The sequence below is a fragment of the Protobothrops mucrosquamatus genome, unplaced genomic scaffold (genome assembly GCF_001527695.2).
Source record: "Protobothrops mucrosquamatus isolate PMUCROS unplaced genomic scaffold, P.Mucros_1.0 scaffold1332, whole genome shotgun sequence".
In the NCBI taxonomy this organism is placed as follows: Eukaryota; Metazoa; Chordata; class Lepidosauria; order Squamata; family Viperidae; genus Protobothrops; species Protobothrops mucrosquamatus.
The window spans coordinates 117,340-134,819 of record NW_015387530.1 but is presented as its reverse complement, the minus strand read 5'-3'; the positions used below and the strand labels follow the sequence as shown (position 1 = coordinate 134,819).

Below are 17,480 nucleotides of genomic sequence, written 5' to 3'. Positions count from 1 at the left end.
GGCCGCCATGGTGCTGCTGGGCTACCTGGGCAATCTGCGGTGGGTCCTGGAGGCGGTGAGTGGCCCTGCGGGCAGGCGGGGTGGGGGCGGAACGGGGAGGGGCAGGGGGTGGAGCAGGGGCGGGGCCAGTTTTTGGGCACTCGGTCTCTAAAAGGTTCACCATCACTGGTGTACAGAGTACTTTTATTTGTTTTAAAATCCATTATTTCTGTTCAATATTTAAAATTCTTTGGGTATTTGCTAATTTGGAGGTAATGGTTTACTTGAATATGTCTTACAGCCCAGTTCAACGGGGGAGAGATAAGGCAATCTTCACCTTCTCCGTCTTCAAGTGATCGGCGCCGACAGCTTCGTGCACCTGGGGGAGGCTTCAAACCCATCAAACATGGTAGCCCAGAATTCTGTGGAATCTTGGGGGAGAGAGTGGATCCAACTATTCCGCTAGAAAAACAGATGTAAGTTGATGATACTTGGTGCAGGGAAACATAGGGCAGCAGCAACTGACATGAAAGTAGTATTTTGCAGTTGTTGGGAGTTTGCAGGGCTGTGTCCGGTACACATCTCTCAAAGTTGCTTTGCTTGGTCTTGCATATCGTGTAGTACATTAGAATGTCTTTGAAAACCCTGTAAAACTTCAAAGTGAATTTATTCTAAGTGTCAAATGCTTTTATTTTTTTTACAGATGGTATCATGGAGCAATCAGTCGGACAGATGCAGAAAACCTCTTGCGCTTGTGTAAAGAATGTAGCTATCTGGTGAGGAACAGTCAAACAAGCAAGCATGACTATTCACTTTCTTTAAAGTAAGTATCTTTTAAACAAATTATAGGCACGGTGTTAAGCAGATTTATAGGGTGCGGTAGCAGATACCACACACATTTCTTCATCTTGACACTAAAAAGGCTTTTGCTCAAGCCCCATAGGAATTTTAGAATTCCAGATGTCAGACTGGATTGTTTTGAGTGACACTTCTGAGGTTTGGATGTAATGCTCCAGGGACAAGCATGGGGGTTTTGTTTATATTTGTTTTGTTTTTAGTTTTTAATATTTTAGTTTTTTTATCTCTTCTTGCTGCTGATTAAAATGTTTCCACTACATTCTGCTTAATTTTTTTCAACATTTAATAAACCAATTGTTTTATTTGTTTTTTTCTTCCTCTTTCCCTGCTTTGACAAATAACTTATACCCATAAAATACAAAACGTTTGCACTGTACAGAATACAATGAATGAAAAGATTAGTTTTATTGACTGGTAAACTGCCATATAAAATTTCCCCAAGTAAAACAAGCAGTGGAAATTGGAGTGGAATAGAAAAAGTTTTAGGCTTAGGGAGATATCATTGATTTATATTAAAAAGAATAAGGAAAAAAATGTATAATAATTTAAAAATCGGTACTAAAATTTTTAGACTGCAATCATACATATATTTACCTGAGATTAAATCCTATTAAATTGAACACATTTTCTTTCCAAATATACATGCAAAAGGTCAGATTTTTAAATATATATACATAAATATAAATATAGATATCTGTTTCTGCAGGCAATACAAGTAGCCTTTAAATTATGACAGTTCACTTAGCAAAAGTTCAAAGTTACGACAAAAGTACTTACAACACAGTCCTGAAGTTACAAATGTTGCAGCCACACGGCAGTCGCTCACCCTTAACGGCCGACTGCAGTGACATTGCAACTTTCCACCTGCCTATTCCCACACCCCACCAGGACCTAACAGGCACTGGCCATGCTATGATAGCCCACCAGCTCCTCCCCATCCCAAAGGCTCACTTACCTTTCGGAGATCCAGAGTTCCAGAACAGGCTGACCACTCCTCCTCTCTCCTCAAGAGAGCTATCTCCTTTCCAGCCTCTCTGCCGGGGCAGTGCAGTTTCTTTGCCTGCTCCTGCTGCTCCAGAAGCGGAGTGGCGAGAGCAGAGGTAGAGTGGGATGTTCGTGTCCTACTCAGTTTCACTGGCTCACCGAGGCTGCCTGTGCAGGACACCCAATCCGCTTTTGGAACCCCGGGCAGTTTCGGTGAGTCTGAAGGAGCGCGAGACCCCACCCCGAAGGCTTCTCTTCTCCGCGCCTAAAGCTTTTGCAAAGGGACGGAAGGCTTCATGGTGAGCAATCTCACACTGCTTCGGGCCTTCCGTCCCTTTGCAAAAGCTTTTGGTGTGGGGAAGAGAAGCCTTTGGGGTGTGGTCTCGCGCTCCTTCAGGCTTTCTCCACACCAAAAGCTTTTGCAAAGGGATGGAAGGCCTGAAGCAGCACAGGATCACTCCCCCAAAGCCTTCCGTCCCTTTGCAAACGTTTCTTTCAGACCAGAGGAACTGGAATTCGCAAGGATTTGCTGTTATAGAAGGAAAATACGCTTTTGGGACAAGAGGGGGTTGGAAGGCAAACTGTGTTATCCCACACTTAATATCCCAAACCATATCCTGTGGAGGGCAGGAAAAAAGCAGTAGAAGAAAACGTTATGAGTATGTCCATGAAATTACCAGCTTTTGAAGGAGATTTCACTTTTATTCCTTTATAGGTTGGAGAATGAGTCCTGCAGTATTGTAATGTGCTTGAATCTGTGCAGGAAGGCCTTTTAGCAGACTGTTTTTGTGGAAATGTGAATATCCTTCCAGTAGAAATAAGATTAAGCTTTTGCGTGAAAGCACTGCTCCATAACTTACCAACTACAAAATATTCTGCAGATCCGGTGTTTCGGTACCATTCTCCAATTTCTTTTTTCAATTTCAGAAGACATATGTGAAAAGTTGTTCATAAGTCTAACTCATGGGTAGTTTCACAACATCCTTGCATGTATTAAACTCCTAAATTAGCCTTCTCCAATCTTATGGACCTAGGTGTACTAAACTAACATTCCCAGAATTCCCAATTCCCAATCACTTTTGTAGCCACCAAGACATCTGTGTTACTGATCCGAAATCCTTATTCTGAAACAAAATGAGGAGTAGAAGTCTGGCTTTCCTATCTCTTTGTTGCTCAAGATAAGAAGCCCTTTCTCGTGAAATGCTTAAAAAGTGCTATATATTGTAAATCTGATTTATAAAGAAGAAATAGCAATGTTTCAAGTCTTTATTTCTCTTTCCCTAAAGCGTATTTGGTTTTTGGGTGTGTTTTTTTTTTCTTTTTGGATCGAGAACATATTTGGTATTGTCTTCTTAAGTAAAATTAAGCTATGGGGAGGATTGTACTAGCAGTGCAATTCAAAAATCCTTTGGCATTGAGAGACAGGACTGTTCAATGATCTGCACTAGGTATTAAGACTTAGAGCAGTTTCCCGGTGATTATCTTAAAACATTTTTAGTTCCCATTCCTTTTGTTTAAGAAAATCTACAAGAATGTTGTTGTAATAACTACTCCCACCAAGAATTCGGGTTTTTTTTACTTGAAACTGGCAGGTGTGTTAGAATTTTTGATGTATCTGTTCTGAAATGAATAGATATAGAATTAAATATTCTTTCCATTATAAAAGAAGTGAATGTCACTAGTCCACCAGTCTTCTAAGCAAGCAAGATAGCTGCTGGTGATAACACGAACGATATCAGAATGGGAGAGTGAGAGTGCTTAGGATTGGGAATGTAAGATGCTTATTTTTTACAAAGTGGAAACATTTTATAGGTTCCAGTACTCCAATTTTATAGGTAGTCCTCGACTTACGATCACAATGGAGCCCAAAATTTCTGTTGCTAAACAAGACAGTTGTTAAGCAAGTTTTGCCCCATTTTATGTTCTTTCTTTCCGCTGTTGTTACGTGAATTACTACAGTTGTTAAGTTAGTAACACAGTTGTTAAGTGAGTCTAGCTTCCCCATTGACTTTGCTTGTCAGAAAGTCTCAAAAGGTGATCACATGACCCCGGGACGCTGCAACCGTCATAAACATGAGTCAGTTGCCAAGCATCCAAATTTTGATCAGGTGACCATGGGGAGGATGCAACGGTCACAAGTGTGAAAAACAGTTGATAAATCACTTTTTTCAGTGCCGCTGTAACTTCAAACAATCACTAAACGAATGGTTGTAAGTTGAAGACACCTGTACAGATAGTCCTCAGATTACAAGAGTTCATTTAGTGACCGTTCAAAGTTACAGCGGCACTGAAAAAAGTGAGTTATGGCCCTTTTTCAACACTGACAGCCATTGCAGCATCCCTAGGGTCATATGATCAAAATTCAGACGCTTGGCAACTGACTCACATTTAAATGACAGTCGCAGTGTCCCAGAGTCATGTGATCACCTTTTGTGTACTTTTGGTAAGCAAAGTCAATGGGGAAGCCAGATTCACTTAACAACTGTGTTACTAACTAAACAACTGCAGTGATTCACTTAATGACTGTGGCAAGAAAAGTCATAAAATGGGGCAAAATTCACTTAACAAGTGTTTCACTTAGCAACATAAATTTTGGGCTCAGTTGCGGTCATTAACTCAAGGACTATCTGTACTGTCTTTTTCCTCTGGTCCGTTTCTGACAGTGGGTTTTGACAAATAGAAATTAGGCAAATGTTTGATTTAAATTGTTTTCAGAGGGGCTGATAGGCAATTCTTTGCTCGGTGTTTCCTCCCCTTTCTCCACACAGTATGATTTGGTTCATTTGCCCCAGGATGGCTAAACTTAAAAAACAAATAGCCTAGAAACTTTTGCTTAAAGCTTATACATCGATTGGGCTTTGTTTCTCAAAACAGAAATAGCAAGTTTAAGTATTGGGGGTTTTTTTAACAATACTTAAAGTAAAGATGTCTCTGTTCTGTTGAATTAAATCATTTCATAATTCATTCTTTATGACTAGATATGATTTTTTTTTTAAAAAAAACTACTTTTACAGCAATTTAATATCTGCTTTACCTGCTATAAGCCATCCTAAAGTCCTTCACAATATATACTGTCTCTTGACCTCACTCCTGATGACTTCATAAAACATTTGTAGCATTTTCTTTTTTTTAATTATTTTATTAATTTTCTATTAGTGCTTAATAAACAATGTGTTGTCTGGGTTGATTTGTTTTGCTTAGTAATACAAGTTAAGTTCTTATTCTCTACCCCGTTTTTCCAGCCATTGACAAAATAAGTTCCATGTTTGAAAATATTCTGTATCTTCTTTTTCTTTAATCCTCAATGTAAGTCTGTCCATTTCAGCACAGTCCAGTACTTTCTTGATTATCTCTTCGTCCAACGGTGTTTCTTCATTTTTCCAGTGCTGAGCAAAAAGTTGGTAGCATTTGCTTGGCAACATTTTGGAAGTAGTTTGCCAGGACCTTCCTTGAAAATATTCCTTCAGTCACTCAGTTCAAACCTACAGCCCTGGTTTTCTTTATGGTATCTCACCTTAGTTACCAACAGGTCTAGCCCTGATCAGCTTTTCAGGATCAGCCAAAGATTAGTTAGATTCTTCCTTCAGGTACTCATGCATATGTAAGTCATGTTAAACACAATAGACTTAATCTAAGAAGGTACGGATATAGTTGTCATATAAGAATACTCAGTCTTGGCTTTAAAAAAAGCAACTTGTTTTGTAATCAAGTAACATTCCCTAAACCCTTCCCTGCCTTTTCTTAAAGAACAGTTCTAATGTTGCTGATTTGATTCCCCACCAGAAATTCTGTAAATATGTGATTGATTTTGCCTGAATTTTTCAACAAAATAATTTGGAAAAAATACTGTGCATGTACAACATTGAAGTAGGATTTATAAAATTAATGATTTTGAAACCATTACATTGTTGTGGTAGACGTAATGGCATCTTTCATAAGCACAAGAAAAAGCAGAAGTAAGAAATTAATGTAAAGAATAATATCGTCAATTTTAAAAAGCTAACAGGAAGTTATTGGAAACAAAACAGTGAATTTATCAGAGATATCATGGAATACAAGATCATAAAAAATATCATTCTGTTTTGGATTGTCCGAAAGCACGGTGAACTTTATTGAAAGTATCAGAATTTTGGAATGAGATTCCCTTTCCCCAAAAGCACGGCAAACGTTTATTGCAAATATCAATCTTTGGAATAAGATTACCTTTCTATATGTTTTGCTCTTTCAGTGTAGGGTATCTTTCCTTTGGAATGTCCTTTCCTTTCTCAGTTGACAAGTTTGTTATTTGGTAGCAGACAAAACAAAAATCATTTGTGGCAATTTCAACCCGTATAGTACAGACTATATGCTTTCTCTGTTGATTTATATTACATACAGAGAGTTCATCTTTTTCTTCCCAGTTGCAGACACATTCTATTCTGTTTAAGAACATCTGACTATAAATCTTGATTTGAAGTGTTTGAAATTCTGAAAAAACAACACAATTTTCTTCATTAAACACTCTACCAGCTGACCAAAGCCTTTAGAGTAGTAAATAAGCAAGGTAATGGAAGGCCACTGCTTGCTTCCAATTTGTTTGCAATGCATGAAGTAGATAATAGAACTACATAACAAACTTACAAGGTCAGAGACTCCTGCTGAGCTATCTGGCTTTGACCTCCATGTATAGCACAGGTCAATTGCATTTCCTTCAGTCATCTTTCTGTATCAGGCTAGCTAAGCTGAATTCTGCCAAAGTAATCTTCTAGAAAGATTTCACTTTCGAAGAAAGGTTGTAATCTTGAGACAAGCCATCCTTTTTCCCCTGAATGGCTGTGGTAGTCTAATTCAGAAAGACCCTTTCATATATTTACATTTTATCAAAAGATCTGGGTACAACAGTTATTTTGGCAGACATTTCAGAGGGCAGGTTGGAATGACTTTTGCTGCCTACTAATACAACATTCCAGTTAATTTCCATTAAAAGGGATGATGAAGAAAGGAATAACTTTAAGATTGTTGGTAGATTATCATGCTGTTAAAGGAGAAGGGATCTTATATCTTTCCCTCTCCCACCCTTTTTTTTTGTATAGAAGTCATGTTTCATCTGCCTTAGACAGAGGTTTAGCAAAGCAAGATGCTAAAGCTTTTCAAAGAATATATTATTCCAGGATATAGATTAAAACTGCTCTGTGGGGCAATAAAGAATACGTCTACTCTCTCTTCTCTGCAATAGTCCTCCAGAATAGAGATAGACTACTAAAGCATCTTCCCTTACTCATCTTTTCTGCATGCCCAGTTCATGTCATTGTTCCTCCGAGGGTAGTTTTCCAGATCCTTCACCATCTGGTAGCCCTGCTCTGAACCTCTTCCATTTGTTGTGGTCCTGGACACAGTAGTTCAAATGAGGACTGACCAAGGCAAAGTAGATTGGAACAATTACTTCTCATGGCATGGATGTTGCACTCCTGGTAATGCACTCCCAAGATAACAATTGCCTTTTCAGCAGTTGTACCACACTGCTGACTCATGATTACTTTGGGGACAGCAAAGACACTCACATTCCATTTGTATGTACTATTGGTCTCCTTAATCCTGTACTTAATGCCTTAAAATTTTCTACCCAAATGCAGAACTTTTTATTTTGCTCTGCTAAATTCCATCTTATTCTTTTCAGCCCACTGCTTAAGTTGTCTACATTTTTTTTTAACCTTCTCTGTTTCGTGCTAAATAGAAGCTATGCCATCCAGTTTTGTATCATCTGCAAATTTGTAAGTGTTCTCTCAATTCCCCATTTGGTCACCTATAAAAATAATTCAACAATGTGGGGATCTAGGATCCATTCGGTACTTCCCTCCAAGTTAAAGTACAGTCATTAATGTTCACTTTTTGGTGCAATGGTTCAGCCAGTTGTGAGTCAGTCTAACAGTATCATCTAGACCAGGGATAGGCAACCTTGGCTCTTTTAGGACTCGTGGACTTCAACTCCCAGAATTCCTGAGCCAGCCATGCTGGCTCAGGAATTCTGGGAGTTGAAGTCCACGAGTCCTAAAAGAGCCAAGGTTGCCTACCCCTGATCTAGACTGTATTTGACCATTCTATTAAGGACACTATAATTAGGCACTCTGTCAAAGGTTTTGCTAAAGCCCTACATTATATCTTGTATCTACAGCATTACCAACTAAGCTAGTAACTCTATCAAAAAAGGAGATACGATTAATCTGCCACAATATATTTGCAACAGACTTGTTCTGATCTTTTCCCTAATGTGCATCCTTTTATATATTCTCGGAACAATGTCTATATTTCTCATTTCTAACTACATTCAGGCATGTAAGTCCTCACTTAGATACTTGATTTTTTAATTTGCTTAATCTAAGAGATAAGCATAAGTGTACAAGTGATTCTGATTTCTAGACAGTATTATTTAGGGAATAGCTAAAATTTACCTAGTGAATAGATTACTGACATAAAATTTCAACTGTTTTCCAGTTGAAACTGTTAACCCTCTTACTCCACCAGTTCTCATTTGTTAAGGATACAACCTAAAATGCATTATTTGTTTTGAATGTGTATAATTTAGCTTTTCACCTAGAACAGTGGTTCTCAACCTGTGGGTCGGGACCCCATTTGGGGTCGATCAACCATTTCACGGGGGTTGCCAAGCAAGGCTGTCCGCCATTTTTTTGTACGCCATTTTTTTTTCCTTTTCCGGCGGGTGCCTTACCTCCCTTGGGCTGGGCCAGCTGGTGGTCGGCCTGCTCCATCTCTGCCGCTTGCCAGCTACACCTCGGCCGGCGCAGGGGGCGGAACCACACATGCGCGGCGCTCCCGGGCAGGGAAAGTCCTTGACCTACGACCGGTTGAGTAGTCCTTGACTTACGACTGGTTTAGTCCTCGACTTACGACCGGTTTAGTCCTCGACTTACGACCGGTTGGGGTCGCGGCATTAAAAAGGTTGAGAACCACTGACCTAGAACATAAAATGAGCAAATGAACTTAGTCTTGATTGCGGTTCCAAATGGAAATGAGAATATTAAGGAAGGAGACAAACCAAAATCAATTCCAGTCATATGCTACCCAGGTAACATGCATAAAAACAACAAAACACACAGACACAGACACACACACACAAACAAAAGAACTTCTCATTTCTCCTTTTTTCCAAAATTTTGCAATTTGGCTTGCAGTAATGATGCTCATATCTTTTCTTTTTTCACAGCACAAAGTCTTTAGAGTGGTGCGATTTTGTGGCTTTGACTTAACGCTGATTTCATACACCCCAGGATTTTTCCACAGGCCAGCTTTGTTTAAGTGAGCTGCCAGCATATCATCATAATGACAATATCCAGTAGACCAGTGATGCTTACTCACAGGCAGAGGCTATTAAGTTGGAATTTTTGAAAAACTGTTCCAACAACTTCTGTTAAAAACCTTACTCAGGAAATAGCTGACTTAGTTTTACTATTCTGCCCAGCCTTGTAGAAATGCCCTTCCAGCCTGTTTTTGCCATTGCCAGCACAGTTCTTGTAATCAGTAAATCGTGCCTGATTCATATTAGGAGTACATTTTCTGATCACATTCCACAGATGGAAGAGAATGTGCGAGTGAACATTTTTCTGAAACGATAACCAAGATAGAGCATATTAATTTTCCCCCATGTTCTGCACACAAATGACTTTCTTGAAAAATGCACAGATTATAAACCTTCAGTATATTATAAACTTTTAGTTCAGCCGTTTTTTGACAGACAAACATAATCCTGCCGCTTGCAGGAAGCTAAGTAATTAGTGTTACAAGTGGTACTACAGGGGATTATTTATAGCTACTCTGTCATTCATACCTGCTTATAGCGATATTTACAACACACTGGAAGGGCATAAACTGGTCTCCTTAATCAGACCAAATCTGTTACAGCAATCTGTCCTTCACAGTCACTATCCAGGCGGATATTTACAAATGCATTCTCTCTGAGCATGAAGATTGCATTTAATTAGCATCCACAACATCCACAGGTCAAATTTATATCTGCAATATTTTTTGCTAAAATAATTATCTGCAGATGGGGGGGTTGTCATACTCATACTACTGATGAAAACAGAAGAAGCTGATGAAAGCAAAGTAAAGAGGAAGAGGTGCAGATCCTTCAGGCATCCTTGCTGCAAAGCTCGAATGGCTTGGAAAATTACTTCTTGCATGGGAGGCTACTTGCCTGGTGAATTTAACCCTTCAGGATAGCTATACTGGACATCTTGTCTTTTCCCCCCCCCCATATTCAGCTGTTCCTCCCCTTGCTCACCTCTGCATTTTTTTATCCTCTTTTCTCTTTCTTTTTCCCTGTTTGGCTACCCCACATTGCCTTATCGCTATCACAGGTTTTTTTTTCTCTTTTTCCTCTTTCTCTTGGGAAAAAGTAGTGGACTGTGAGTATATATTTGTAGATTTCTGTGTGAAAGAATGTACATCTAGGGATCAATCAGTGTTTTGTTTTCATTTGCATTTGTTCATACATATTAAGTTTCTTGTTGTTCTGATCCTGCCCTCTTTTTAGGAGGAGACAGAGTGGCTTCTGACAGGTATATGGATACATACAGAGGTGTATCTGTAGAAAGTAAGGCGGATGATCTTGATGGAAATAGGCAAGATCCACTGCTAGGGGGGATGAGGTGAAACATATTCTATGTCCACAATAAACAGATAATACTTGGAAACAGCTCAGACAGACACTCGCTAATTGACTAGAACAGTGATGGCGAACCTTTTAGAGTCTGAGTGCCCAAACTGCAACCCAAAACCCACTTATGCATCATCGAGTGCCGGGTGGGTGTGGCCCATTGGCTGGATGTGGCCCATTGGGTGGGCGTGGCTGCGGTGGTAATGGCAGACTGGGTGGGACTAAAAAGTTCAATCAATCAATTCCAATTTTGCAAGATCTTTTTTTTTCCCACGAAAAGTTGAAATTGACTGATTGATTGAACCTTTTTTTTTTTTTTTGCACACGGCAGCGGAGGCCTAAAGCAAAAAGGTTTTATAAAACCCAGCTGAAGGTCTAAGACTGGGGCAACGGCGCGCGTGCCACAGAGAGGGCTCTGAGTGCCGCCTCTGGCACTACTGGACTACAATATAAGAAGGGGGGTGAAGGAACAGCAAAGTCAGATTTACAAGATTCTGTCCATTTAGCCAGTTTAAATAAAAATAAGGTAGTCCTTGGATAATATAGTAACTGGGACCAAGAGGGAACTGCGTCACTAAGCAACGTAGTCATAAAGTGTGACATCACGTGACCACACCAATTTACAATGGCAGCTTTGGCAGTTCCAGTTGTAGTTGCTAGGCAAAACCTCAGAGGTGATGGAATGTGTGGATGACCTTGAGAAACAAGGAGCAGAGATGCTATCCAGGAAACAATCAGAAAAAGAGAGGCATGAGCCCCCAGTGGCTTAATAGTCAGGGGGGGAACTTAGGAAGGATCCGCTCTGATGGATCAAGCAGTTAAAAGTGGCGGCAGGAAGTTTATACTTTCAGATTTGCAAGATTCTGTTAATGTGGCCTCACAGTGAATTAGAATCAGTTCAATTAATTATCTTTCCTGTCTGGTTTACTTGGGAAAGCTGACATCACGTGATCACCATTAGTAACCTCCTGCCAACTTCCCCATTGACTTTGCTTATTGGAAGCTGGCAGTGAAGGTTGTAAATGTAAATCACATGACTGTGTTATCCTGCAACCATTGCTGCGACCGTCGTAATTTTGAGTTGGTCACCAAGGGCCAAATTGTGATCCCAAGACCATAAGGTTGCTGCAGTAGCTACATCTTGGAGGTCTGGCTGTCAGTCCCCTTGTTCAGTTCCATCAAAACTTTGAATAGTAGCTGAACTATATATATATAGTTGATGATGTCAATAGTTTGGCTGATGAAAGCTCAGTAAGTAACCTTTTTTACTCACAGGCTTGTTTATATTAAACAGTCCTGTTTATTTTATCCTGGTGTTCGTTTTTTTTATATTTTTATACATACATACATACATACATACATACATACATACATATATCTTTGATAATTTTGAATATTGGAATCCCAGGTATGGACATTTAAAGTCAATCAGATAAAAATAAAGAGCTCTGGGATGTAAGGTAAAAGGCTTTTTTTTATTAATTGCTGAGCTTTCGTTAACAACCTGTTAACATCATCAGAGCAAAGGGCTAAATGAGAAGGGGATAGTATGCACATAAATTTACATAACAGTTAAACAATGGTTGCAGTGAGGCATGTGCACATAGCGTGCTTAAGAAGCTCTTAAAGGCATAAAGCAGTCAGTCTCAAGACCATTTTCAAAAGTTGCGCTTGTCAGCTGTTTGGCGCGTAGATCCAGCGCGCCTATCAGCTGTTCGGCGCAAGGTTCTTAGGGCTTTGCGCTCAGTCTTGTGCCGGCTGGATTTCTTCCGTGAGGTGCAGCTTGGGGGTTCATTTCGCTCTATCGCGTGCAGGAGCTGCGGGATTGGATCTGTAGGGAGAGAAAGCAGATGCCCTTGTGGGGCATGTGAATGATTTGCCTGCCCTCGCTCCCCCTTTTTAGGAAGCTGTGAAATCGTCTCTATTAAAGGAGCCAGCCTCTTGGATTGTGTAGTTTCTTTGGTGTAGGGTTGCTGTGTGTGTGTGTTTCGTTGGGTACGGTCGTTTGGAATGTTTGTGTGTGGTCGTTTGTTATGCTTATTAGTTGTGGGTGGTTTTGTGGTGTTTGGGAATTGGGCTGTAATATTTTGTTCCATTGAATGTGATAAGTCATATTTCATTGCATTCATAGTGTGTGTGTGTGTGTGTGTGCAAGGATGAACGTTTCATTACCAGGCTAGGTAACATCTTCAGTGGAGTTTAGGGGATGCCAGTGTCAGTGTTCTTTTGTTTATAAGGGCTTTAGGTGTGGGTTTGTCAAGTGATGGGTCTTGTGATGGGTCAGGTGTGAGTCATCAGTCTTGTGGTGGGTCTTGTGATGGGGAGGTTACATCAGGTCAGGTCATTGGGAGTGAACTGTTGGTGGGGGGCTTACATGGGTTGGTTGAGGATCAGTGCTGTCTCTGGTGGGCTGTGAGGTTGATTTGGATCCTGAGGGGTTCGTAGCCTGGTTGTAGATCAATGAGTCTGTTGATGGAATTGCTAGTGGAGTGCCAGGCTTCAATGAACTCACGAGCATGGCAGATGGTAGTGTGGCCAATGATTTTTGTGTTGCTCCAATCTAACTAGTGCTGTTTGGTGTCAGTGTGGATAGAGATTAAGGATTTGGGACCGTGACATTTGACTGCCAGCTGGTGTTCGTGGATCCTGGTTTTTAATTGACATGATGTTTGTTCCGCGTAGAATTGGTTGCAATGGTTATAGTTGATTTTATAGATTACATTGTTTCTTTTATCCTTCTGTATCTTGTCTTTGGTTTCTGGATAATTCCTGGCTGAGTGTGGCTGTGGGTTTGTGGGCTATTGCTATTCCTAGAGGTTAGAGAATTCTGGCTGTCATTTCCAACATCCCTTTTTAGGTTTTTGCGTGATAGTTGGCTATGTGATGTGTTGTGGTTTTGATGCTTGTGTGTCGGAATACGAAGTTTTAGGATAGCCATTATGGAGAAAGACATCAAGCAGCCATTTCTCTTAGTGTTGTGGTGCTGGCCTTTTTGAAGAGGGTCTGGACCGCTTCTTTTGTGTGCAGTGGGGGGTTGCTTGCGAAGCTGAGGATCTGGTCCGTGTGCATGGGTTTGTGGTAGACGTGGGTTTCCAATTGTCCATTGTCTAGTCTAGTGTGCATAGTCTATATCAGGACTTTTCAACCAGTGGTATGGGTACCACCTGTGGTACGTTGGCACCTGGCAAGTGGTATGCGACCATCCTAGAAAAGTGTTAGCGGGGGAGGGGAATGAGCTGAACCAGTGGCAGCACCGCACACGCCTGAGTGAGAGATGGCTGGAGCTGCAGGGCTGTCAGGGCTCAGCGGAAGCGCCAGGATCAGCGCTTCTTCGGGGCTGTCAGGGCTCAGCGGAAGCACCAGGATCAGCGCCAGGCTCCAGCTGGAGCTTGGCGCTGATCCTGGCGCTTCCACTGAGCCCAGAAGAAGCGCCGATAAGCTGGAATGTTGCAGCATCTCCAGGGTCTTGTGATTTACATTCAGATGCTTGGCAATTGATTCATATTTATGACGGTCACAGTGTCCCAGGGTCATGTGAAGTGACCAAAACCTGCTGCAACCACCCAGCAGACGGGGGAGATAAAAACCAAACACCCCCCACCCCACCCCCGCTGCCAATCCTCAACAGAAATGCTCACAACAATGAAAACCTCGAACAGGAGGAAGAGCGCCGCCGGGCGGGCAGGCAGGTGTCTTGCTCGGCTGTGGCTTGGGGGGCACTTTTTTCAGTGCCATTGTAACTTCGAACAGTCACTAAGTGAACTGTTGTAAGTCGAGGACTACCTGTATTTCATCACCTTTTTCCTTTTTTGGGGGGGTCATCAAGTTTTTGACACCTTGCTAGGCGACTGGTGGTACTCGGATATTGCCATATCCTAAAAGTGGTACAATGGGTGAAAAGGTTGAAAAGCCCTGGTATATATATATTCTCTTGCTTTTGAGAGTAAGCATTCTCTTAAATTCTCATAAATTCACCGACATCTTCATTTCAGATAATTATTGCACTTTATAAACCTTGTGACTTTACTGCCATTAACCCAGCACATAATAGTAAGTTCCAGGTTTACTTTATTACTTTAGTACAGCCAAAAGGCCAGTCAGGTAGAATGCATAACTACGTATAATAAGCAGTAATATAAAAACAATAAATCACTTACTAAAGAATAACCAGCATAATCAATGGCGTATATATATATATACACACACATACTCATTTACAGGTAAAAAAAATACTGTAAAACATAAAAACTATAATGCGAGCAGCTATCAAAAGGCTAATTCACAAAGGTGAACTAGATGTTATCATGTAGCAAACTCTGCATGCCATCACACAGGATTTTGCCACATTCTATTTAATGAAGTCATTTTTTTTGTCTGATAGCAATAGTGGAACATAAAATTGCTGTAAACAACTTGGAAAATGCAAGAGAGAAGGTGTAAAATGTTTAGTGCAACAGAGGAAAACACAAGCAGCATTTCCTATCATTCCCTATACACATAAGGCAATGTATTCCTTAGAGGAGGTATTTCAGAATTTGCCCTATAGGACTGCCGATGGAAGCATATCAAATTTAATTTTTGGAAATGTTCTCCATTTGGGAAATAGAAGAAAGGAAGGATAGCTGGCAAGCTGTCCTCAGAGGCATGTAACCCACTCTTGAGTTTCCTCCATTTGTGAAGTTAATTCTTTTGAAAAGCTGTAACCTCAATTTGCTACCTTGGTGCTTTGTACGTAATGCGTGCTCAAGGACTTTGGCTGGCTCAAAATTCAGGGAGAACCAAGGTGCAAAACTTTAGAGGCACACATTGCTTCCATCCATCTAGATTGAAAGTTATCAAGAATACCTGTGAGACCAAACCTGTGGGGAAGAAACTATGTTTCAAGTAGTAGTAGTAGTAGGCAATTAGTAGCCCAAATCATGCTTCTGCCCCTAAAGTCTGATTTCCAGCATTTGGGACACATCCAACTGGAAAATTGCTGTTAGTTGGCATCAATTCGAGTAGTCTGTAATTGGATAAGAGCCACTTTGTGCACCATAAGACAGCTGCAGCAGGGATTTTTCCAGATATATTTTGATGGCAGCAGGTCCTAGCACCTCCTTTTATGTGAAAGAATTTCAGAATAGCCCCTGAGCTTCAAGCGCTACGTGTTCCATTTGGCTTTCATGTTCCCAGAAGTGTGGAATATTGCTTCAAGATACTTAAAACATTTTACCTGTTCTGTCTTGTGTCCGCCAAAGGACCCATTATGCAACTTAGGCTTTTGGCAAAGACCATTATCTTTGTCTTTGGATAATTTAATTGCAGATACTCTTCTGTACATTGCTGCACAAATTTTTCTCAAAGCCCTTTAAAGATCAAATGTGTTAATTATAGAAACAACAGATGCAGAAAATTTTCCTCTTGGAAATTCTGTTATTCAGCCTTTTTATTTCGTCTGTTTATTAAACTTCTATGTCGTCCATCTTGCCAAGGCAATTATTTCCTATAGTGCTTACTTTAGTTGAATAGCACTTGCATAATGGAATTTAATCAGAATATCATATTTGCAACCTTTGATAGTCTGTGAAGTTCAGACTCAGGTCTGAAAACTCACTTAGCAACCACCTCACTTAATGACTGAGTTGCTGGTTCCACTTGTGGTAGCTAAGCAAAGACTACCTGTAGTTGGTTGCAATATCTCACTGGCTTACAAATATGGTTCGTGTCAGAAATGATGGTCATAATTAGGGAAGTTGGAAGTGATCTGCTAAAGTCGGGGACCCATACATAAGCTTTTTTAGATTCAAGTCTAATTCTCACAATTCATTTCCCTGCTCCAGACATACTTGCCCAGATTCAAGTAGGCAACCCTTTTGGTCCTAATTATGTCTGCATGTGCCCAGAATGTAGAAATAATTTGCACAGTTTTAATGCTTGTATATGATCTATTGCACTGAGGAGGTTAAACGCAACTTGATTTTGTTGTGTAATTTATCTTACTCAGACTCATCTGCTTCTTAATTTTACATGGTAGCCACATTTTACAACCTCCCACAATCCCCATTTTTCCTCTTCTATCTTTTGTCCCTTCTTTTCACTGGCTTTTAAAAATATATACCCTAGACAATTTAGCATCTTGGTGTGAAAATATTTGGTATGAATGTATGCATGTATGTATGTGTGTATTTTACTGCCTTTGCTTAGATAAATACTAGCATTTTTGTGCTTTTTAGGAAATATAGGCTAAAGAATAGGGTTCCATAGCTTATTTCAATGAATTCATATTGAACTGTGGCAAAACAAGGGAAATATCATACACCGGTATTTATCAAACTTGGCAACTTTAAGATGTGTGGAATTCAATGTCCTAAATTGCTAAGCTTGAAAAACACTGTCATATATCATACTTGTACTTGGTATACTTTGAAAAAAAGTCATGAGGACAGAATAAAAGTCTGGATGGATTTTATGGTTTTAATTGCATCCTCAATCACTTCCTAATAGAAAAGCAAGTTAGTGATATTTGTAAAAAAAAAAAAAAAAGCATACATTATTACTCTGAATTGGGAATTACAGTGAGGGCTGAAGTACAACATGCCTAGCAGGCACACCAACTTGTGACCCAGCAGTGTTGTGCGGTGGACCACAAGAAGACTAACTAATCAAATTTGTGGCTGCGATCCAGTTGCCTGAAAGTGCAAAATTAGGGGTATTATCACACATTTACCAAAACACTACCACATAACTGGTGCTTGCATTTGGTTCAATGAGATCAAAAATAATGCAAGTCTCTTCTACAGTCAGAAAACATACATCTTCCTTTAGCTGGTCCAGAATGCGGCCGCGCGGGCGGTGTTGGGAGGGACTCGTCGCTCCCATGTGACACCGCTGCTGCGCGAGCTGCACTGGTTACCAGTGGTCTTCCGGGTGCGCTTTAAGGTGTTAGTTACCACCTTTAAAGCGATCCATGGCATCGGACCTGGCTACCTCCGAGACCGCCTTCTGCCACAGATTCCCTCCCATA

At 40.5% G+C, this 17,480-nt stretch overlaps 1 protein-coding gene across 1 annotated transcript in view; it reads left to right on the top strand.

Annotated features, from left to right (window-relative positions):
• SHB (SH2 domain containing adaptor protein B) overlaps window positions 1-17,480 on the top strand; it is a 162,679-nt gene that overhangs the window by 122,318 nt on the left and 22,881 nt on the right. The window contains exons 4-5 of the mRNA XM_015821450.1: window positions 281-455; window positions 683-802. Coding sequence (XP_015676936.1) covers window positions 281-455; window positions 683-802 — 295 coding nt within the window. The remainder of the gene's footprint in view (window positions 1-280; window positions 456-682; window positions 803-17,480) is intronic.